Source organism: Phaenicophaeus curvirostris, chromosome 4 (genome assembly GCF_032191515.1).
Source record: "Phaenicophaeus curvirostris isolate KB17595 chromosome 4, BPBGC_Pcur_1.0, whole genome shotgun sequence".
NCBI lineage: Eukaryota > Metazoa > Chordata > Aves > Cuculiformes > Cuculidae > Phaenicophaeus > Phaenicophaeus curvirostris.
Window position 1 is genome coordinate 18,462,203 of NC_091395.1, and position 22,313 is coordinate 18,484,515.

The 22,313-nt window shown below is 51.2% G+C and overlaps 2 protein-coding genes across 3 annotated transcripts in view; both read left to right on the top strand.

The window, feature by feature from the left end:
• The window catches only part of IBSP (integrin binding sialoprotein), a 55,992-nt gene extending 36,243 nt beyond the window's left edge, over nt 1–19,749 (top strand). The window contains exons 1-7 of one of the 2 annotated variants that reach the window (XM_069855401.1): nt 14,956–14,995; nt 16,068–16,132; nt 16,217–16,267; nt 16,392–16,463; nt 16,656–16,709; nt 18,631–18,732; nt 19,038–19,749. In XM_069855401.1, the coding sequence (XP_069711502.1) occupies nt 16,079–16,132; nt 16,217–16,267; nt 16,392–16,463; nt 16,656–16,709; nt 18,631–18,732; nt 19,038–19,619 (915 nt within the window). In that variant the 5' untranslated portion in view covers nt 14,956–14,995; nt 16,068–16,078 and the 3' untranslated portion in view covers nt 19,620–19,749. Of the gene's footprint in view, nt 1–14,955; nt 14,996–16,067; nt 16,133–16,216; nt 16,268–16,391; nt 16,464–16,655; nt 16,710–18,630; nt 18,733–19,037 lie in introns of those variants that run through there. The other variant, XM_069855402.1, reaches the window with a different exon arrangement.
• LOC138719866 (dentin matrix acidic phosphoprotein 1-like) lies at nt 561–3,639 on the top strand. Its single transcript, XM_069855400.1, has 4 exons — nt 561–635; nt 746–793; nt 1,261–1,503; nt 1,660–3,639. The coding sequence occupies exons 1-4, from the start codon at nt 582–584 to the stop codon at nt 3,010–3,012; spliced, it is 1,698 nt and encodes a 565-aa protein (XP_069711501.1). The 5' UTR covers nt 561–581; the 3' UTR covers nt 3,013–3,639.
• Nucleotides 19,750–22,313: the final 2,564 nt, after the last annotated feature.

The following is a 22,313-nucleotide window of genomic DNA, read 5'->3' on the forward strand; positions in this document are numbered from 1 at the left end:
CTTTCTGCAGCGACTACTGCTGGAGTTGGTAGAGGGCTGCTGCTCTTGAGGTAATTTCCCTAGGGTGCCGGACTGATTCAGAGGCCAGAGGGGATGTGGTTCTTTGCAGGGTTATCTTACCAGGGTGTTCTGCTTTGAGGTAGCAGGAGGCTGGCAAGGCCATGGGAGACAATGCCAGGTGGGAGGTGCAGCTCTACAGCCTGTGATCTCATGGTGCTGCCGATCTCTGACACCAGCTCTCATTGCGGCCATTAAGCTTGGTTGGGTGGCATGTGACATCACCATGGGAATTGGGAATTAGGAGCTTTCCCACTCTTAAGTTATGCTCAGACAAAAAAAATATGCAAGTACATGGCCAAGTGTTTCAAATCTTGAACAAAAGGGAAGATCCTGCACAGGAGATTCCAGGAGGTGGCACAAGGACATATCTTTGACTTGTTTGATGACATGCTAGTTCGGGCACTGTGTACTGGACAACAAGGCTGTGTTGGTCAGAAGGGCTTTATAAGGCACGTGCAAGTGGTTTACTCTAGTGTGCAAATACTTTGCTTCCTATTGCAGCCAAAGAGACCGCAACCAACATGAGAGCTGCATTGCTGGTGCTGCTTCTCTGGACCGTAGCCTGCGCTCACCCTGTAAGTACCTACGGTACAGGTACTTGAATCCCAAACCCTGGCAGTTTGCCCAGCAGAGGCATGCCGCTCATCTGCCAGTCACTGATTAGATGTCTCCTGGATGTGCTTAGGTGCCCAGCCACGAGCCTGCCCACCCCCACCTCAGCGCCTGGCAGGAGGTAAGCTGGGGGGCTGCTCTGGTACCCTGGGAGCGAGTCTGTGATGGGGGGGTCAGCTGTGGGCAGGCATCCTTGGACTGGATCCCTGGGGGAAGAGCTACTGCTTCTGAGGTCTTTGAGCTTTGCCCTACTACTCAGTCTCTTTGAGCTGGGTTGATTTCAGCTCATTTTGCTTTGCCTCCCTTCACATGTTCACAATTTGCCTCATGTGTTGCACTGCACTGGTCCTGGAAAAGGGAGTTTCTGTGTTCTGAACTGCCATAATTTGGGTTTTTCTGGGTTGCTTTTTTTTGCTGGTGCCTGCTTATTTTCTTGCATCAGCAGAAATAACTGAAAGGCTGCGGTGCAAGCAACAAGAGGCTTGAGCACCTGCATGGCTTAGGAGCAACATATTGTTCTACAGCAGCAGCAGTAAACTTGCAGTGGCATTTAATTAACTGATCTACCATGTCATGTTTGGCTTCCAGCACACAGTAAACGAAGACGACATCAATGAGCTGGGTGGTGGAGATGGCAGACACCCTCCTTCCAAAGTGGAGAGGGCAGACAACGCCCTTGCTGGGGACCTGGCAGGTGGGAACACTGTGGGCAAGGAGCTGGGTGAGCTCCGCAGCCATGATGAGGGAGGCAGAACTCAGGAGGCTCAGCAAAAGAACTGGGTGGAGCGTGAGGACACAAATGCCCAGGATGGGAACAGCCTTGGATTCCTGGTGAGTGAGCAGAGATGGGTATTTTGCTGTGCCAAGAAAGCACTCTGAATAGATCTGGTGTTGGTCAGGATAGTGCTTGGCCTGCACTGTGAGCAGGGCTGATAGAGCCTGTGACCTGCAAACCTTTGCAGTTTTCTCCATTTGTCACCTCCATAGGATGAGGATGCACACGATGCTGATGATGGTGACAACGGAAAGCACCACGGCGCTGGAGGCAAAGGGATTCCCTTCCATGCCGGTGGACTGCTGGATGAGGAGGATGAAAGTGGAGATGACACCTTTGAAGAGAACAGGGAGGAGGAGGGCAGCGAAGGTCCTACTTATGTGGCTGGTGCTGATGGGGCAGGCGAGCATGACCATGACCCTGGCCATGGGGATGCCGGGGCTGGCAGAGGGCATGGTGACAGCAGCAGCAGCAGCAGCAGCGAGAGCACTGGGGCGGACCACCGGCCATACAGGACCCACCTTGGCAGCTGGTATGAGAGGACGTACAGGCGAGGAGGGGGCAGCAGCAGCAGCCAGGAGGAGGATGAGGAAAGCTACACCTTCAACGATGAAGGCATGCAGGGAGATGACCCCTCTGTCTTCGATGACCCAAGCAGCAGTTATAAGAGGCACCGTGCTGGGCCTCATGGCCCGGGGAGCAGCTGGGAAACTCTCTGGCATGCTGACTCCCACCACTGGGAGGAGGGTGACAAAAGGTCCCCAGAGGTAGTGGATGCTGACTCGGGAGAAGACAGCTCATCCACAGAGGACAACAGTCAGTCAGAAGAGCCCATCACCAGCCAGTCAGAGGAAAACAGTCAGTCAGAAGAGCCCATCACCAGCCAGTCAGAGGAAAACAGCACCAGCCGCTCTAGGGAGGACAGGGATGGGGAGGACAGCCGCTCTGGGGAGAGTGAGGGCAGTAAGTCTGGGGAGGGTACCACTGAGCAGTCGGATGAAGAGCTGAGGGAGTCCCCAGAGGACATGTCTCAGGAGGTGGTGAGCACATCGAGTGAACGCAGTGAGAGCCAGTCCCAGGAAGGGCAAGAGGACCAGGAATCTGCCAAAGACAGCAGTGCACCATCCATGCCTGAGAGTGAGTCTGGGGAAGATGAGGGCAAACAGAGCAAGTCTGGGGAAGATGATGGTGACCAGAGCCAGTCCATGGAGGACACTGTGGAGGAGTCAAAGGAGGATGGGAATGACTCTGACTCTGACGGGGACATGCCAAGCACATCAGCCGAGAGCCAGAATGCATCCCCAGAGGATGATGGCAGCCAAGAGGACCATACAGGTGAGGACAGTAGGTCCATGGAGAGCAACAACAGTGAGTCCCAGGAGGATGATGATGATGACAATGAGAAGAGCCATTCCCAGGAGGATGCCACCCGTGAGTCTAGCAGCCATGGGGACAACAGTTCACCGCAGAGCTTGGAGAGCGGGAGCCGCAAGAGGCGTCCAGGCGCTTACCGCAACAAACCCGCTGCTGACTATGATGACAATGACTGCCAGGATGGGTACTGACATGCACCCTGTAGCATCATTGGTGCTGGGGGGCTATGGGGGGAGGGGGGGACTTAATTTATTTGCTATATGGCCTGGTTGACTTCTTTCTGAGAAGGTGCTGTGGATAAAAAGGAGGTGAGTTCGCTGGGGCTCAGCCTGGGCATGTGGAGGTGGGGTGCAAAGTGGGAGGTGATGCTGGACATGGGGAAACCCCAAACTCCAGCAGGAAAAGCCATTTCCTGTATCAAACCAGAGAGCAGCCAAAAGCTCTGAGTGCCAGCAGGGTGATGCTGCCCATTTGCCATGAGGATGCAGTGGCAGCTTGGCACTCTGGGAGCTGCACCCAGGCATGCCCAGGAGAAATGTCCCTGTGCTCACCCCTTGTATTTATCTACCACTACACTGAAAGCATCTGCCCAGGCTCCACTGCGAGCTTTCTGTCAGCTCCACATCCTGCACATAAGGAGGAAAAACTAGCAGCACATGTACTCAGCAGTGTGTGAAGCACCACTTCAGGATGAGATGTATGTAATATTTTGTAAGAAATGTACAGAAAACGTTATATTGTATTCTTTTCGCATTGATGGCACTTGTATGTCAAAGATGAGATATACCCTGTTGATTCCTTCATTACCATTAAAAACATCAGACCCTACAGTGGAACAGCTTGTGTTGTTGCTGTTTCTCTCTCCTGGGGCAGTTGTGTGCTGTGATTTGGGGTCAGACTGGAGTGAGTGGGAAGCAAAGGCCAGGCTGTTTGCATGGGAAGCCTCAGTGTGCTGGGGGTAAAGGGGGAAAGCAGGGGCTGAGGGCTATTCTTACCCTCATATTTCCAGGCATCCCAAGGGCCACCCTCTGCCCCCAAGAGACCCAGCAGCGGAGAGGAAAGCTGCCTAATGGCCCCAACAAGCTGGGCCTGGGGTTTTATCGTGTTACAGTCACCAGCTGCTGCAAGCCAGGGCTGTTCTGCTCTTCCCAAGGCACTGGGAAGAAATTACACCAGTGTAGGGGGCTATCCTGGACCATGGGCTTAGGGTGCCCATCGAGACCCCTAGCGTGAAGTCCTCTGAAGCAGACACACAAGTAAGTGGAGGAAAAGGGTTATCTTGGCCAGATAGATCATGGATAAAGCCTCCCTTACTCAGTATGCTTTTTTTTTTTTTTTCTCCTAGCAGCAAGCAAGTAAACAGCACGTTATTTATTTAAAATTCCCACCCAGGCTTTTCTTACTTGTTCATGTGTGTAGGATGAGCTGCACAGCATGGGTATCGATTCTGACGAAGGAAGCCATGGTCTGTTACACAGCTGCACAATTTGCAGTGTGGAGATGTGGCTCTGCAGGGACAGGCTCTGAGGGGGTGGTGCAGGTGGGTGCATGTCTTTCAGGTGTGTCATTGCTGGGCGTTGAAATGCTGAGTTCAAGAACCTGTAAAGAAATGAAATATATTCTTTTACTACTTATAGCAAAACTGTACTTAATTTATAGACTCCTTCCACCACTATAAAAGGCGGGAGCTGAGCCTGTTTTTAGTGGAATTTATGTTTCAACTTCCACCCTATGTAAGCTTTTTTTATTTCTGTATGAGATCAGCTCTGAAAGTGCAGCTTCCCTGCCTCTTTCCTGACCTTGCCTCCTGCTGCCACTGGTCCCCACTTCACAGTGGATACCTTGGCTGCGAATTGCCCCCCTTTTTTTTGGACCCCTTGCATTAGCTGTGTGAGGAGTCAGGGATGGTTGTGATGCCTGTCAGGGTCACGGGTACCATAATGCTGGTGCACAGCCCCGACGCCGGGGTGAAATACGGCAAACGTGGGTTTGGCTGCAGTGCAGAGGTGCAAAAAGGGCTGGGTGACAGATGCCACTTTGGCTAAATATTGTAGTAATCGTGTGTTTGCTGGCTGGCTCGCACGGCAGAGCAGAAAACGGTACTGCTCTGAACCCTCTTTTGTCCAGCAAGTGGTGCTGCTGCTCAGAAAACTGGGATGTTTCAATTGCTGGCTCTGTCACGAGGCTGGTATGCGTCTCTGGAACCATCAGAGGTGGTGTTTTTGTAGGGTTGGCTGGTGGGGATGGAGACCAGGAGGGGTATTTTTGGGCCCTTCCTGGAAAGCAAGGAGTGTCCCACAGCTCTGTGGTGAGCCCAGCCCATGGGCAGGATGGCTGGGACTTTGTGAGGGCGACGTGAAACGTGCTCAGTGGAGTGACTGACTCCTGTCCACTGCTGTTGTTTCATGTGGGCACTGGTGATATAACCAGGAGCAATGTGAGGGATATCAACAGGGATTACAGAGTCCTGCGAGCAGTGGTAAGGGACTCTGGAACTCAGGTAGATTTTTCATCCGTCCTTCTGGTCAAAGGGATGAGGCTTGAAAGGGCCATTTGAGTCTGGCAAATCAACAAATGACTGCAGGACTTGCGCTGCAGCCTGGTGTTTGACTACTTAGACCATGGGACTCTCTTTGAGAAACTTGGTCTGCTGGGGGCTGATGGGGTGCGTCTGTTGGAGGAGGAGAAGGTCATCCTTGTTCATAGGCTCTCCATCCTGGTGAAAAGGGCTTTAAACTAAATTTACCAGGGAAGAGGAACCTCAGTCCATCCCACTTTGATGCCATTGCCAGCATCTATTGTGCAGACCCTGAAGAAGGAACATAGGTCAGCAGGAGAGCACCTGAAGAGAAACACAAAGGACATCCAGCCAGTAAGTCAGCTTCATCGGGGTCCAGCTTAAGTGCTTCTATGCCTAACACGGGGAATGAACAAGAGGAGTTAGAGACATGCGCACACCTGCAGGACCATGATCTCATTGGCATCAGGAGACATGGTGGGATGGATCCTATGATTGGGATCTTGGAATGGAGGGATACAGGTTCTTTAGGAAGCACAGGGAGGGGAGTGGCCCTCTATGTCAGCGACCAGTTGGAGTGTTTGGAGCTCCAGCTTGAGGTGGATGAGGAGGTGACCAAGAGCTTGTGTGTCAAGATTAAGGGAAGAGCAGAAACAGGTGACATTATACTGGGGGTCTGCTACAGGCCACTGGACCAGGAAAAGTGAGCAGGTGAAGCTCTCTATAGACAGATAGGCACAGCCTCATGTTTACAAGCTGTGGTACTCATGGGGGACTTCAATCACCCCAATATCTGTTGTAGGAACAACACAGCAGGACACAGGCAATCCAGAAGGTTCTTGGAATGTGTTGATGATAACTTCCTTCTCCCAGTGACAGAAGAGCCAATGAGAGGAGGTGCTACACTGGACCTTGTTTCTGCCAGCAAGGAAGGACTGGTGGGCAATGTGAAGCTCAAAGGAAGCCTTGGCTGCAGTGTCCATGAAATGGTGAAGTTCAAGATCCTTAAAGCAGCAAGAAGGATGCACAGCAAACTTGCTACGCTAGACTTCAGGAGAGCAGACCTGGGCCTCTTCAGGGATCTCCTTGATCTACTATGGGATAAAACCCTGGAGTGGAGAGCGGACCAAGAAAACTGGTTAATATTCAAGGATTCTCTCCTCAGGTGTAATGCATCCCAACAAGGAGGAAGTCAGGCAAAAATGGCAGGAGGCCTGTATGCGTAAACAAGGAACTCCTGGAAGAACTTAAACAGAAAAAGGAGGCCTACAGAGGCTGGAAGCAAGGGCAGGTAACCTGGTAGGAATAGAGAGAAATCATTCAAGCATCTAGGGATAAGATGAGGAAAGCTAGCACCCAGATAGAACTAAATCTGGTCAAGGATGTCAAGGACAACAAGAAAAGCTTCTATAGGTATGTCAGTGATAAAAGGAACGCTAAGGAGGAGGTCGGCTCTCCCCGGAAGGAAACGGGAGACCTGGTTGCCCAGGACATGGAGAAGGCTGAAACATTCAGTGAAGTTTTTGCCTCAGTCTTCACTGGCAAGGGCTCAAGCCACACTGCTCAAGTTGCAGAAGGCAAAGGCAGGGATTGAGATATCAAAGGAAAGGATCAGGTGCAAGACCATCTAAGGAACCTGAAGGTGCACAAGTCCATGGACCTAATGAGATGCAACCATGCATCAGGGTAATGACAGATGAAGCTGCTACGCCACTGTCCATCATATTTGAGAACCCATGATTGTCCAGTGACGTTCCTACTGGCTGGAAAAGGGAAAACAGAACTCATATTTTTATAAAAGGAAAAAAGAAAGACCTGAGGAACTACAGGCTGGTCAGTCTCACCTCTGTGCCTGGCAACATCATGGAGCAGATCCTCCTGGAAACTCTGCTGCAGCACATTATAAATACGGAGGTGGTTGGCGACAGCCAGCATAGCTTCACTAGGGACAAATCATGCCTGATGAATGTGGTGGCCTTCTACAACAGGGCTACAGTGTAGACGGATAAGGGAAGAGGAACTGACATCTTTTACCTGACATGGTGCAAAGCATTTGACCCTGTTCCACATGGCATTGTTGTCTGTAAATTGGAAAGACATGGATTCGATGGATGGACCGCTCACTGGATAAGGAATTAAGAGGATCCTCACACTCAGAGTTGTGGTGAATGGCTCAGTGTCCAAGTGGAAACCAGTGATGAGTGGTGTTCCGCAGGGGTTAGTGTTGTTTAACATCTTTGTCACAGACATGTATGGTGGGATCGACTGCACCCTCAGCAAGTTTGCCAATGACACCAAGCTGGCTGACACACTGGAGGGAAGGGATGCCACCCAGTGACCTCAGCAGGCTTGAGAGGTGGGTCTGCGCTAACTTATAAAGATCAACAAGGCCAAGTGCAAGGTCCTGCACCTGAGTGGGGGCAATCCCAAGCACAAATACAAGCTGGATGCAGAATGGATAGGGAGCAGCCCTGAAGAGAAGGACTTGGGGTTGCTGGTGGATGAGAAGCTCAGCATGACCGGGCAATGTGTGCTTGCAGCCTAGAAAGCCATCCACATCCTGGGCTGCATCAAAAGTATTGTGACTAGCAGGCTAAGGCAGGTGATTATTCACCTCTACTCTGCTCTCATGAGACCTTACCTGGACTACTGCATTCAGTTCTGGAGTCCTCAGCACTCCCAGTACTTAAAAGGGGCCTACAGGAAAGCTGGGGAGCAGCTGTGTCAGGGAGTACAAGGATAGGACAAAGAGTAATGGTTTTGGGCTGAAAGAGGGGAGTTTTAGATTAGACATTGGGAAGAAATTTTTAACTCTGAGGGTGATGAAGCACCGGAACAGGTTGCCCAGAGAAGTTGTGGACGCCCTATCCCAGACCAGGTTGGAGGAGGCTTTGAGCAGCCAGTGCCAGTGGAAATTGTCCCTGCCCATGGCAGGAGGGTTGGAACAAGATGACATTTAAGGTTCCTTCCGACCCAAACCATTCTATCATTCTATGGAATGTTTTTTGCAGTTTGTGCATGACCATCTGCCCATTCTCCTGTGAGTGCCACTGGGGCAAGTGGCAGCGCTGCACATCTTGGGCAGGGGTTGCTCTCCTTTGCCTGCCAGCTAAAGGGACAACAAGTGCCCATCCTCTTCTTCTTTCATGCACAGAGGAAATAATAATAACAACAACAACAACAACAACAACAATAATAATAATAATAATAATAATAATAGCTTGATTTGGCATTAGAGCAAGAGGAGTGCATGCCTGGCAAACAGGGCGTGCAGCACCCTGCTGTGTTCCCCCTGCACGTGGGTCCCCTTCGTGTGCCTTCCTAGGGCTGTGCTGTGGTTGTATGCATGTCCCTGCCAGCAACGTGCGAAATTTGCCTCCCGATGCTTGGCTGCTCCCCAAAGAACCAGGGAGCCACTGCCAGAGCTGGCTGCTGCCTGTTGGTCCTTCTTTGATGGCTTCCCACGGGACGAGCCCTCACAGGAGTCACGAGGTGGAAACTCAGCCCTTTGCTGTGGGGAAAACTCCCACCTGGCTGCAGGGAGGGGCTGGTGTAGGGTTGTGTCCAGCACCAGGCAGCACGTGTCCACAAGGATGGGCAGAGGTTTGGGGACACCAGTGGCACTAGTCTATGTGTGGGGCCACCCAGCTTGTCATCTGCAGGTGCTCGGTGGCAGGCACTGCTCCAAGGAATGAGGTTTTGCATGGCCAGAGAGCGCGGCTGAAAAATACTTGCTTTAAGGATTTTAAGTAATTTTTAGTGGCAGCTTCTGTGTTTGTGTTTTTGTGGCATGTGCCTGTCTGCATCAAGAACCTGAGTTGAGTGCTCCTTCTTTCTGCTGTCGGGCAGGCAGGAAAAGCATCTGGGAAGGACGACTGAAGACACTGCTGGCCCTGGAGGTCTTCCTGCTTCAAGATTCAGGCTGATTTAGCAATGAAGTTGTAAGGGTCTGCTTGCTTGGTAGGTTAGGCAAGGATAAAAATGCCCATGTCAGTGTATGCATTTTTCTTGTTCACTCACACAACAGTTTTGCACCGTGGGGCTGGCCTCTGGAGCTGAACACAGTGATTTACTCAGGCATCAGCATTTAGGGTTTAAAGCAGATGTTTTTGGTCACATTTGGGTTTGTGAAAACACAAGTCTGCACCATCTTAAAACAAATATTTCTGCTTGTGTACTCTTTTGTCCTTTCCAAGAAGAAAAAATCTATTTTTAATAAATAGCCAGGGTGGCTGAAGCGGTGGGAGACAGCAGTGATGAGTCTGGCTGCAGCACCTGGAACTGGGGTGGCCGTGGCACACAATCTGCATTTAATCAGCCCCTCTGTTTTCCTGGCTTTGGTGAGAGAAACAGAGATTCTTGCAGCCTCCCTGTCCAGCAGTGGCTTTTCTGTGGTGCAGCTGAGCACCCTGGGCTTCTGTGGGCTGAGCACTGCAGACAGCTGCAGGGCTTTTTCTTGGCCCATGTATGTCTTCAGCAAAATAAATGTATCTGTGGAGGTAACGATCCATAACATGCCCTCTTCTTTGCCCCCTGTGATGGATTACTGTGACGGGAATCGCTCCTTGCCAAGCACATGGGAAGGCGGGGAGAGTTTGCTTGCGTTTCTCTGCCTTTTTCAATGGAAGGAAAAAAAAAACTCTGATGGCATCACCGCTGCCGTCAATCTGAACAAAAGAAATGTCTCAGCCATGGGAAAACAGCCTCTGACCTCAATGAACCCCCAAAACGTTGCAAGCCTTTCAAATGCTCTAAGGAAATTTTACTTCCAGCTCCCTTCACTGCCATGCACTTAAAAGCTAAATAACATTTGTGGCTCCCCACAGCTCACCCATGTCCTAAGTGTTTTGTGCTCCAAGGTCAGCACAGGATGGTGCACAACATACAAGCGTTAGCATCCACTGAGGCTATGCGATACCCTTACTGCGCTCCCTAAACTCGCTTTGGAGATGTAAAAGCGGCAGAGGGAGCAAGCATTTTGCAATTCAGGTCTTTCTGTTTTCGCACCCTGAAATAAGAGGGTGCGGGAAACATCAGGCTTATGTAAACAGGAGCTGTACCTGCAACTGGGGAGCAGAGGCAGCACCTGCCCTCTCCCAGCCCAGAAATAGCGATGTTTCACCTGCAAAGGAAAAACTAGGTTCATCATAGCATGAAAAGATTACAAAGCCTTCTTTTCAAAAAATAAGGTGAGCACCTGAATGTTAAGGTACTTATTGCAACAGACATACTTGTCTGTGTATATATGGGTACATATATGTGTGTTGTGCACCTCATGTGTGTACACAATGACAAATAACCAGTGCAAGCTCAGCAGTTTCTTGCTGTTGTGCACTCTGTCTTTGCTGTAAATGGCAGCTTTTAAACCCCTTATGCAGGGGGTTTTGCAAGTTTGAGCAGGGCATGCAGTGATGGGGAGGTAGGCAGCCAGCAGCAGTGCAGCACAAAGAGCAACGTGCCTCCACACGATCCAGTTTTCCAGAGATGCTGATACTGATTTGACTTTGGCAGAAAGCTGAATTCCTGGACTCTGTCTGTAGGTTGTTGTTGGATACCTCTGCAAATCCAATCAGTTCTCTAGCTCTCTGCCTGCCCCCCTTCTGAAAATGGAGCCTTTAGGGGGTTTTATTTGGTTTGGGTTTTTTTTTCCCCTCCTCCTATTTCTGTTGTGTTGCTGTGTTTGAGGGCTCTCATACATGGCTGGAGGCAGAAAACTGGTGGTGGGACCAGTCCTGGTAACTTATTCTAGTTGGTGTGCAAACTTTCTTCCTCCTAAAAAAACCAACAACAAACAAGTGAAAACCCAGAGGGAATATGACATACAGATGCTGCTGAAACACATTAGGACCCAGGTGGTGATGAGTGCTGGGATTTGTGATAACCCTGTGACTCTGCCTCAGTGATTTGCAGGGTTTCTATTCCCCAGAATTTAGACTGCATCAAAGTGCTTGTGTTACAGAGATACGTGGGGCCCACTTTTTGCCAGGCACATAAATAGAGTTGATTTCCTATATCTGATTTCCTGCCTCAGAGAAAAAGGAAAATCATATGAAAACTTTTAGTTGCAGGGGCCACTATGTAAGGATTGCGTACTGATAACTGAGGTTGACACATGGTGCATTTTTGGTGTTCTTGCCCCCTGCTTTTATTCTAAAATCTACTGCTTGCAAATATGCAACAAGGCCATTGCCCAACTGACCTTAGTTTGCATCTGGGTTTGTGCTGTGGAAGGCAAGGGGGATGAGAGAGGGATCTCTTACTCTCATGCTGTTGCTAGTGCACGCTCTCTTTGCTCATCACTTCACTTCTCAGCTTCTGGCCATTGCATGCGTGCTGCTCCTGTCACTGACAGCATGTGGAGAGAGGTGAGAAGTGGGGAAAGTTCTGCCTCTGGTGTTCCCTGCACACATTTTGGAGGTGCCATGACCACCGTGCTGCATGGCAAGCATGCTCCTTTCAGCGGCTGCAGCAAGCACCTCAGCTTCTTCCTGCCATGCTCAAAGTGTCCTTCTGATCTTGTTTTCTTTACTTATTTTTGGCCCTGAGGTTTCTTTCCAGAATAGCTCCAGGGCATGGAATAGGATGGTGTGGCCTCGACCGCAGCCTTGGCCCGGTGATGGACCTGGGCAGGACAGGAGTGTGCTGCTCTGCTCATTTACCACCCTGCGAAAATAATAATTAAATTTGGATGCAGAAGCCATGTCAGCCTGTGCCAGACAGGGACACTTTGACCGTGAGGTCTCTGCAGGCTTGGGCAATTACAGCAAAATCGTAGGCTGTGCCTCTACTGCGCCATCCTGGGTGCGAGCCCACCCAGTTGCAGCACAAAGCTGGTGCCAGGGGCTGGTGCAGAGCCCACCAGTGCTGGGACACGGTTGGGACAGAGCTGCCTGCCTTCCCTCCATATTGCATGTAGTAAGCAACATGATAGCCTACTTGTACAGGTTAAAAAACTGATGGGAGTATGGAAGGGAAAGCATTGCATTTGTGCATGAGGGTTGTGCACCACAAGCCTGTCCCATTGTCTCAAGGTACTCCTGAAAAATTTGGTTTTGCTGTTGTCATCTGTTGGCACAGCCCCCAGGGGCAGGTGAGCTGTTTCATGTTTTGCTTTCAGTTGTTTATATACAAAGCCAAGATCATGAAGCTGTCAAATCCCCTAATCACGTTTAAGAACAGATCTCAAACACTGCTTTCCTGCAGAAGAATGACTCTTGCAAGGTCTGTTGCCTTGGAGGAAGGGATTTGTTGCAAAAGCATTAAGAAACCAATGCTCCAGCGCAGAGACATGATGCTTTTTCAATTGTTGTTGTTGTTGGTATTGTTATTATTATTATTATTATTTTAAATTGAAACATGTTGGATGCATTTGAGCACTTCCCAAAGGTTGCTGCTGGTGGTGGCCTGCATGGGCAGCACCCGCTCCCTGGTCCAGGAGCTAAACATAGGTCCTGGCTGTGCAAGGCACTTTGGCAAATGCTAATTATCACAGCGCTTTTTAGGGATCTTGGGTGAAATATGCGCTTTTATAGTCAGCTTTCTTTTTTTAAAAAGGCAGGAGAAGCAGCCCTTTAATTATAGCAAAAATCACCTCCCACGAGCACTCTGTGTTCTTCAGTCCTGATTAAGTACAAGCTCAAAGATCAGTGCGCACTTGCCGCTTTCCTCCATGGGGCAGCTTGTGACAGCACAGGGCAGCAAGAAGCAAGGTCTTCTCTGTCGCATTGACCCCTATAGGGCAGCCCCGGCTGACCCAGCCCCGTGACCCTCATGGTGCTGATGTCTCTTTACTGGAGGCTGCTGTGTTGGCATTGGCAAATTGCATTGCTGCTTAATTTTCTCCACGCCTTTTTTTTTGTTCGTGTGTGTGTGTGTTTTTCTGGCTTGAGGCGCCAGCTGAAAGCCACGGCCAGCTCCAGGCTTCTCTTGTAATTATGGCTCTCCTTGCAGCAACCCAATAGGCTTTGAAGCCCATGGGGCAGGCACAGCTGTGCCCTGCAGCCCTGGCGTTTGCCTGGTGGGCATGCGGCCCAACTTGCCACCAGAGCTGCTAGACCCCTGGGCAAGGCACCTCCACATCCCTAAAAGCTTGTGATGTGTGTGGAGTTTACCAGCAGTTAGCAGCTCCTCACTCTGTACTTGTTGATGTGGTAAGGAGCAAGAAGAGAAAATAATATGAACCACAACAAGAAGCTTTGTCTTTCTGGTCCTAACCTGGGAATTCGGTTAAGTGGAAATTCTCTGCTTCTCAATCAAATTCAGACTCAAACTGTGCTCCCTAGGGTATGGGTGAGGCTTTGGGCAGGCACAGTCTCAAGTTTTGAGCAGAAACGCAAGTGTTTGTCTTCCATGGTAAAGTGGATTTTTCTGCCCTAAATAACTGTGGGCTTAGCACCATGTAGCCTATGCCTCATGGACCCACTTGCCACAGCACATCTTGCAGCCCTTCCATTCCCTCACTGATGGCTGCAGGGCTAACAGCAATGGGGGAATCTGCAATTCTTCTTGCTGCTGTGGAAAGAAAAGCTGCATATGTTAAGGAACCGTTCCCCTGACCCTCTGCAGCTCAGGTGCACACAGAAGCATGCAAGACACCTCTGCTGACAAGTGCAAGAAAAATCTGGGAAAGAGGGAGCAGAGTTATAATGGAGATCTGTGCAGGGCGAAGAGATGTAGCTGAAACTGCAGCAAGAAATTATAAATATAGGGAAAGGAGAAAGGACATCCCTACGGAAGCAGGCTTAAGGGGGCAGCTGTGGCACCAGTGTGCCCCCATCCTCTGCCACCAGGCACAGGGCAGGAGAGGTGAGCCCTAGCCACTTGCCTGTGTTGGTGGCCATATCCTACCACCAAGGTCCCCACTGACCTCTGGGATGCTGTGAGGGTGTATTATTTGCACGTTTTTGTCCCAGGGAATTTTTAGCTTTGCTGGGAATGCCTATAGATCCACCAGGTTTCATCTGGGGAATAACTGGTTTTGGGGAGCAGGGCGCCCAACTGGACCCTGCATGGGTCTCTGTGGTTTGGGGGGAGCACGAGAAATGAGGCAGCTGTGCATTTTGTAGCGTTACTGTGGCAGAAATAGCTCTCAAAAGTGGTCCAGTGACACCTGTACCTGAGTCTCCTTTTCTTTCTCTGCCCTTCCCAGTGCCCATTTCACCTCTGCAGGCAGCCTGGAAAAGGACTTGTTCAGATTTAGTGGTTTATTTTGGCTAACAGCTATGCCGAAGTGACCGTGGAGCTGGGCCTTTGAGGTTGGTCTTTTTTGTCTTCTTGACAGAACAGTGACAGAATTTCCCAAAAAGGGAGGTAGACACCCCTTGAGAACAGATTTCCCAATATTTATTTTAATTTGAGTGAAGAGTGTTATTATACCCTCTGGCCTCCTGGCCGTCCCTCTGAAGCCAGACCCTCAATTAAGCGGTGCAATGCAAACCTCCCCTGGTTTGGCAGTGGCATGGGGCGCTATGTTTGTGCACCAAATCTGCCAGCGTTAAAATCTGGGGGTTTTCTGGTGTGTGCTGGCATGCTGGCGTCACTCTGGGCAGGGCGGTGACTAGCTTGCGGGGGGACCTTAAATAGACCTTATAGCCTGGCAGGGCAGCAGCAGGAGGAAATCTGTGCTGGCCGACTCCACGGATCAGAACTGCAGCAGGGTAAGCTCGCTCCTTCTATTCCCAGCCAGGCTGTGCATTGCTGTCTGTGTTTTGCAGGATGCCCAGTTGGGTCTTGGCTTGCTGGTGGGCCTGGATGGTGCTTTTAGCCCTTTCCTGGGGCTGCGGCTTCATTAAGCTCTTGGGGCTCAGGTGGAGGGGATGTGCATCCAGAACCTTGCTACATGGCCAGGGAAACTTGATTGTGGGCAGTTGTTTTCTAGCTTGATTTAAGAAAAGATGGGGAAACTTCAAGTGCAGATAAGCATAACTCCCCACAAACCTCAGCATAGCTGATAGTGGGTTTAGCCAGAGGAAGGGTGAAAAAAAACCAAAACATGGTTAGTGGGCCTGGATGAGCCTGGGGAGGATGCTGGGACCATCCCTCCCAGGAGGGAGGCTGATACGCTGTGGGAAGGGTCAGGTGGGCCCCTTGCTAGGGCAGGGATGGAGGAGGGCAGGCTGGGTTTTGGTCCTCAGGTGGTGCATCTCGGATCTACCCAGAGCCAAGCTCCCTCTGGATATGCCTACTGAGGGTCCCTTTCACTGTTACCTTACCACTGCTATTTCTGTTAATGCCAGACTATAGAAGCTGATTATATTCATTTATTTGTGTGCTTGTTTATTTTTCCTTGCTGTGGTGTAATTTCTGGGGCCATTCCTCCCCAGGCAGAGCCTGAGCAGGTTGCAGGAGTGTCGGAGGGTGGTGGCAGTGGGCAGAACTCCCGCAGGCTGCTCCTGTCACATCTCTGCTAGGGGCTGATTTTCTCCTTGCACTTACAGGTGATGGGGAGGGAGGAGTGAGTAGTCCTGCTCAAGGAAGGCAATTTGTCTCCTACTGGTATTTTGTGGCTCCTTTTAAAAAACAAAATGTATTTATGGAAATTGAGGTAGATCCATCTAAAAAAAGGATTTGGGTCTCTGGAGCTGTTGAGCGACTCCATCAAGAAGTAGCTGGAGGTCAGACTTTCTTCTCCCCAGTCACCTGTGCAGACACAAACACCCATACAGTTTGGGGTAGTGATGGTGCTTCGTAGCTGAAAAGCAAGCCCTCACTATGTTTTGGTATTCCTAGAGAAAGTAGCCATGAGGATTGCCCTGGTCTTCGCCTGCCTGGTGGGGATGGCGTGCACCTTCTCGGTGAGTGCTGGGCAGCGAGGGTACCACCCCTGTCCCTGTTGGTGCTGGGGAGGGGTGTGCACCAACCCTGCCTTTCCCCCCTAGGTCAAGAGCTGGCTGCGAAGAGCCAAGTCAGATGACTCAGAAGAAAACGCGGTAGGGTCTCGTCCCCTGCCCCTGCATGCTGAGTCCCACTTAGTGCTGGCATTGGGAGGGATGTTTTGGTCACTTCTGTATGAAAGCCCCCAGACTGATGAGATTTATTTCCTTCTCCTGGTAGGTGTTCAAGAACAGACACCGGTATTACCTGTACAGATATGCCTATGTGCATCCCCTCCAGCGACAGTACAAGGTGGGCGCTTTGGAGGTGTTGCTGATGCTTTCACTGCCTGCCAGATGTGGAGATATCAGCTCAAATGATACAGGGGGGCATGGTCTGTGCCCCACCTGCTACTGGCCTGCAGGTCTGGGCTGAGACTGTTGCACTTATGACACCGATGGAGACACGACAGCTCAGCTACAGCTTGGTTTTCCCTCTCCTTAGGGCAGTGACTCATCAGAGGAAGAAGGGGATGGCTCAGAAGAGGAGGATGGAGGGGTGAGTACTCCTGCAGCCTTTCTTCCAGCAAACCAGCAGCTTGCAAAACAAATACGGGAATTTGGGAACTTTCTTTGGTTTTGTAGTCTCTATTCATCGGCATTTGTGGCTGCTGACCGCCCACAGCCTTGTGCTCTGGATGTGACTGGATTTTCTACCCTGAGTTTTATTTTATTATTTTTTGTATTTTTTTTCCTTTTTATCCATTTTTGAAAGAGGAGGAGCGAAGGATGCACGAAGCAACGGGGAGACAAACTTTCTGGGTTTCCATTTTCAGTGGCTCAGAAAAAAGCAGGACAGACCAAAGTGCAGAAGCAGCGAGGCTAGGACTCCTTGTACCTCCCCTTTTCAGGGTGCATTTTCCCTGCAAAGCTCTTAAAATTGCCATGGAAAATACAGTTATGCTCTGCACACATGCATGTGGAAGGGCATAAACTGATCCTATACTGGGAAATGCACATTTGTACCAGCCCAGTCAGTAACTCTGCTCCTGCCTGCTGGGTCAATATGAGCTTGGGCACGCCTGCGTTTGTGAGAGCCACCCAGGTCCAAAATTAAACACCAGAGATTCCTAAGGTATCTTGTGCCTCACTGGACTGCAAATGCTCAAGAGTAATGCAGTTATCTTGGGCACAGAGTTGCCTTGACACAAGGATCCAGCACACCTGGAAATCTATGTGTCAGGCCTATTGTTACTTTTTTTTTATTTATTGTAATGCTGATTTGGGGGGCCTTTTTGACAGGAGTGTAAGCCAGTGTACCTGGTCTCAAAATCCCCTTTGCAGTCCTAACTAGGGCTGGAATCAAATGTAGTGATCACCCACACACTTCTGTTGTCCTGGCACCTCTCTGCAATTTGCCCCTTTTTACCTGTTGCTCTCCCCTACCACTATAATCACTAGAGACGATTCTGAGGAGTGGGATGAGACAGCCAAAGTGGGAGTTTCACTCCTGAGGAAGAAATCAAGTGATGTGCAGGAATGCAGTTGCTGTTGGTAGCTGCCCCTTTCCCTTTAAGGGCATCAGTGCAGTGGTGGTTCTGGGCAGGGATACTGCCTGCCTTTACTGGCTGGGGGTGGCCAGAAAGAGAAATCGTGATGAAAGTCCCCAAGCTCAGTTACAGGTGTGTAAACAGCACCTCCATAACAGCTGCTGGATTGGGAAGCATTGTTCCCATGAGCATGACCAGTAGCACAGTGCAGTTTTGGAAAGGAAAGTAGCTTGGGTTTTCACTGGCACAAAGTGTCTGAGTTGTCCCAAAATGCCAGGGTGTGTGCCCTTGAGCAGTGGGGACTTCCCAGGGCATGGGGGACAGTGACCCCATGTCTTCTGGTGCAGCTGGGTTTGTTTGTGGGGTGGCAAGTTTCTTTGCCTCCTTCCAAGCTGGGGGCTGTGCGAGCTGACCTGCCAGTTGCTCCAGGCTCTACTTGCATTTCTGTTATTTATTGTCTTTTTATTTACATGGACTGCTGTGCACCTGCTCTGCTGTGTGGTCTCTGGGGCCAAGCAATGCTGATGGGTTATGGCTGCTGGGGTTCGGGTTGGCTGATGAGCTAGCTTTGAGCTTCCATACTCTCGCTAGCTAGCTATGCCCGGTGTGTAGTGTGTCTGCATGTAGCACGCCTGTGCCTTTCTCTATTTATGGGAAACTGGGAGAGAAAACTTCAAAACCAAACCTTTAAATGCTTGGTAAAGCAAAACGTGTAACCAGAATGGGAACACCCTACTTCAGCCACCACTGTTTAATTGCATGGCTTGGGCAGCCCTGCTGAGTCGTCTTTATTTCAGCCTGGGAAAGCAGGCAACTTGCAGCAGCGCATAAACACTGTGCAGGGTCGCAGTGTGCTCCCCTTGCTGCCAGGAGGCTTGTGCTCCACTCTAGCTGCTGACTGCCTGCCCCATCCTCTCCCTTTCCCTGCAGAAACTGTTCCATCCTGGCATCCAGGCAGCTGGCCACGCCACTGGAGCAGTCCCTGGGCATAGCCAGGGTGGGCTGGGAGAAGATATCGTATCCCCAGAGCAGGTATGGTTTGGGGTCTGGGGAGGAATGCCCATGGAGGGAGGGTGTTCACTGCATGCCCACTTGCACCCATGCGATGCCCCATTTCTGTTCGGGCATCTGCTGCACAAGATGCCTATAGTGAGGCCAAGCTGTGGGGTTTAACCCAGTGGGAGAATCAGAAGGGGCACCCCAAAAAGGCACTTCTGCCACATGAGGTGTGGATGGATGCTCAGCTGTGCCCACGGCTGCCCTTGCTGCGCAGTACCAAAAAGCTGCAACCTCCTGCCATGAGGCTAGTGCTGTGTTATTTCCCCTGTCATGATAAGGACTGCCAAGGGCCCCAGAAAGGGGGCAGGAATCATGCTGCTGGCAAGAGGGGTGACTCTGAAAATGAAGACAGTGATGAGAATGAGGAGGAAGAAGAGGAGGAGGAGGAGGAGGAGGAAGAAGAAGTAGCTGAGAATGAGAATGGTGTCAACGGCACAAGCACCAACACCACTGAGGGGGCAGATGGACCTCATGGCAATGGCACCGCAGTGGTCGAGGAGAGCACTGGTGTAGCTGAGGAGGAAGAAGAAGAGGAAGAGGAAGAAGAAGAGGAAGAGGAGGAAGAGGAGGAGGAAACCAAAGCAACCACTGTTGCCAGCACTACTGGTGAAGAGGGGCTGTCCCAGACGACCACCGCGGAAGATGGGGGACCTTGGGAAGCCACCACAGCTGCAGAGTGGGAGTACGAGGTGACAGCTGTGGGCCATGGCGGGGGGGATGAGGGAACCACCGAAAGCAGCTATGGGGAGCACGATGACTACACCCGTGGGGACAGCTACAGGGCCTATGAGGATGAGTATGGCTACTACAAAGGGCATGGCTACGATGTGTATGGCCACGATTACTACTACAACCAGTGAGCAGCTGGGGGAGTGGCCCTGGCGTCACTCCCCACCTGCCCCATCCCACTCAGGAACATGCATCCAAAGGCTCACTGCAGCCACTGCATGCTGGAGGGGATGCTGGGCAGCTTGCAATGCGCACCGGCTCTGTCCCGGGCTTTTTTAATTTTTTTTTGTATCTTGCAAAGTGAAATGAAATAAAGCAACTGAACTGAACTTATTTGTAATGAAGGGTTTGCTGCCAGATTTGCTGGTGTTAGTGGGGGTAGCATGGCACTCAGTGGGCTGAGGAGATACAAGTGTTCATGCTCCTTGGACTAGGTTAAATCTCTGTTCCAGCTCAGATGCCCATGAAAGGAGGAAGGAACACAAAGGCTGACTAGGAAAAAACTTCTGAAAAACTGGTTGACAGCCGACTGAACATGAGCCAGCAGTGTGCCCAGGTGGCCAAGAAGGCCAATGGCATCTTGGCTTGTATCAGAAACAGCGTGACCAGCAGGTCCAGGGAGGTTATTCTCCCTCTGTACTCTGCACTGGTGAGACTGCTCCTCGAATCCTGTGTTCAGGTCTGGGCCCCTCACCACAAGAAGGATGTTGAGGCTCTGGAGCGAGTCCAGAGAAGAGCAACAAAGCTGGTGAGGGGGCTGGAGAACAAGTCTTACGAGGAACGGCTGAGAGAGCTGGGGTTGTTTAGCCTGGAGAAGAGGAGGCTGAGGGGAGACCTCATTGCTCTCTACAACTACCTGAAAGGAGGTTGTAGAGAGGAGGGTGCTGGCCTCTTCTCCCAAGTGACAGGGGACAGGACAAGAGGGAATGGCCTCAAGCTCCACCAGGGGAGGTTTAGGCTGGACATTAGGAAAAAATTCTTCACAGAAAGGGTCATTGGGCACTGGCACAGGCTGCCCAGGGAGGTGGTTGAGTCACCTTCCCTGGAGGTGTTTAAGGCACGGGTGGACGAGGTGCTAAGGGGCATGGTTTAGTGTTTGATAGGAATGGTTGGACTCGATGATCTGGTGGGTCTCTTCCAACCTGGTTATTCTGTGATTCTACGATTCTATGATTTTAGGGTCACTGCTGTAAGATTACTGACATGTCTTATGTAAATCCACTAGAATCTGCGAATTTGAGTATGTGGGAGATGGTAGCTTTACCACATCTTCCACTGCTCAGTAGCACACTTTCTGTGGTCTGACCACACACCAGGTAACATTAATAAAGGTAAAGACCTTAATTTCTCTTTCAGTACATCACCAGTAGTGGATGCACACCCTTGCAATAAGATCTTTGCTTCTGCATTGCCAGGCTGGGCATGTGGGTCACTCCGAGGCCAGGCACCTCGGACCTGTGTTCCAGGCACTGGTGCTACAGCCCCAAATGGTCCATGCCCTCTCCCTGCCATGCTGCCTCATCCCCAGGGCAGGGTGCTCTTGTGGTGACAGTGGTGCATCTGCTCACCTCCTGTGTCAGGGATGCAGATACTTGGCTTGCAGTCCCCAGAGCATACCTACCCAGAGTTGCCTCCCTGCAGGAGTGTCCAAGGGAGGATCCGCACCAGGGAAGGGGAAGAACTAAATCCTGCTTGGTTTCGGGCAGGTGCCCCCATTTAGGAAAAGCAGTGGCTCTTGTGTGCTGTGCTGCCTCCTGCCACAGGTTATGGTGAGTACTGTGCTGTCCTTGCACTCCAGGAAAAGAAACCTGTGTTAAGCTCCTGATTTAGGTCCAACTGCAAAGTGAGTTTCTATTCTCGCAGTAGTGAGCTGCTGGCCACTGTACCAAACCTCCTCCATGCACCAAAGCAGGGCTGTGTCTACTGGGGTGGCAGAGGATGTAGAGTGAGCACCTCTGCAGCTGAATCCCTCCACTGGCACTATGGAGCCCTGCACGTGCTCGCAGCCAGCAGGGAGGCGAGTGGCACGAGGGCCCCTCATCTGCATCCTCAGGGGGTGTCCAAAGACGTCAGAGAACTGACGTGGACAAAGGGCTCCGGCACTGCTGGGGGCCATGTCCTGCTCCCAAGGGTTGCCTAGCCTGGCCCCATGTGCGTCAGCCCCACCCCAGGTACCTGGCCAAAGCTCTGCTGCCCCAAGCCAAGGCGTGCCAGCCACTCAGGTACCCGTGGGGCAGCACCTGACCACAGCTCCCTGGCCAGGGGAAAGGGCAAGTTTCCTCTTGGCTCCACGGTTTGCTCCCACCTGAGACCCAATGCTGATGGTTTAAGCTGGTTTTTATTGCAGTGGTTGTGCCCACTCTCAGGGTTTGGGTTGAGGCAAGCTGGTGGGTGGGATGGGAACTGCTGTCACAGTCACTACAGTGAGCAGCTGAGCCAGGCTGGCCGCAGCAGGGGGAGCCCCTCCTGGCATACGCGTAGGCGACCAGCAATAACACCAAAGCTAGAGGGAGGCAGGAGGAGAGTATGTACATTGTGCACATCCCGGTAACACCCTCCTGCAGCATTTTTTTACTGCTGTTCTCTTTTGTGCTTGCACCAGGAGGTTGAAGTTGAAGCCCAAAAAGCAAGTTTCAGGGGCTACAGTGTGGTGGTGGCTGTTAGCTCGCCCAGCACTGCCCTGTGATGCCAATTGTGGCCACAGCTGGACTGGGCTCAGTGTATCACTTTTCCCTTTCTGAAGCTCTGCCAGCTTTCCCATATTGTTCGTGGTGAGCATGCTGTGACCCACTGCACTCCCACCCGTTATCAATAACCAGGCTGGA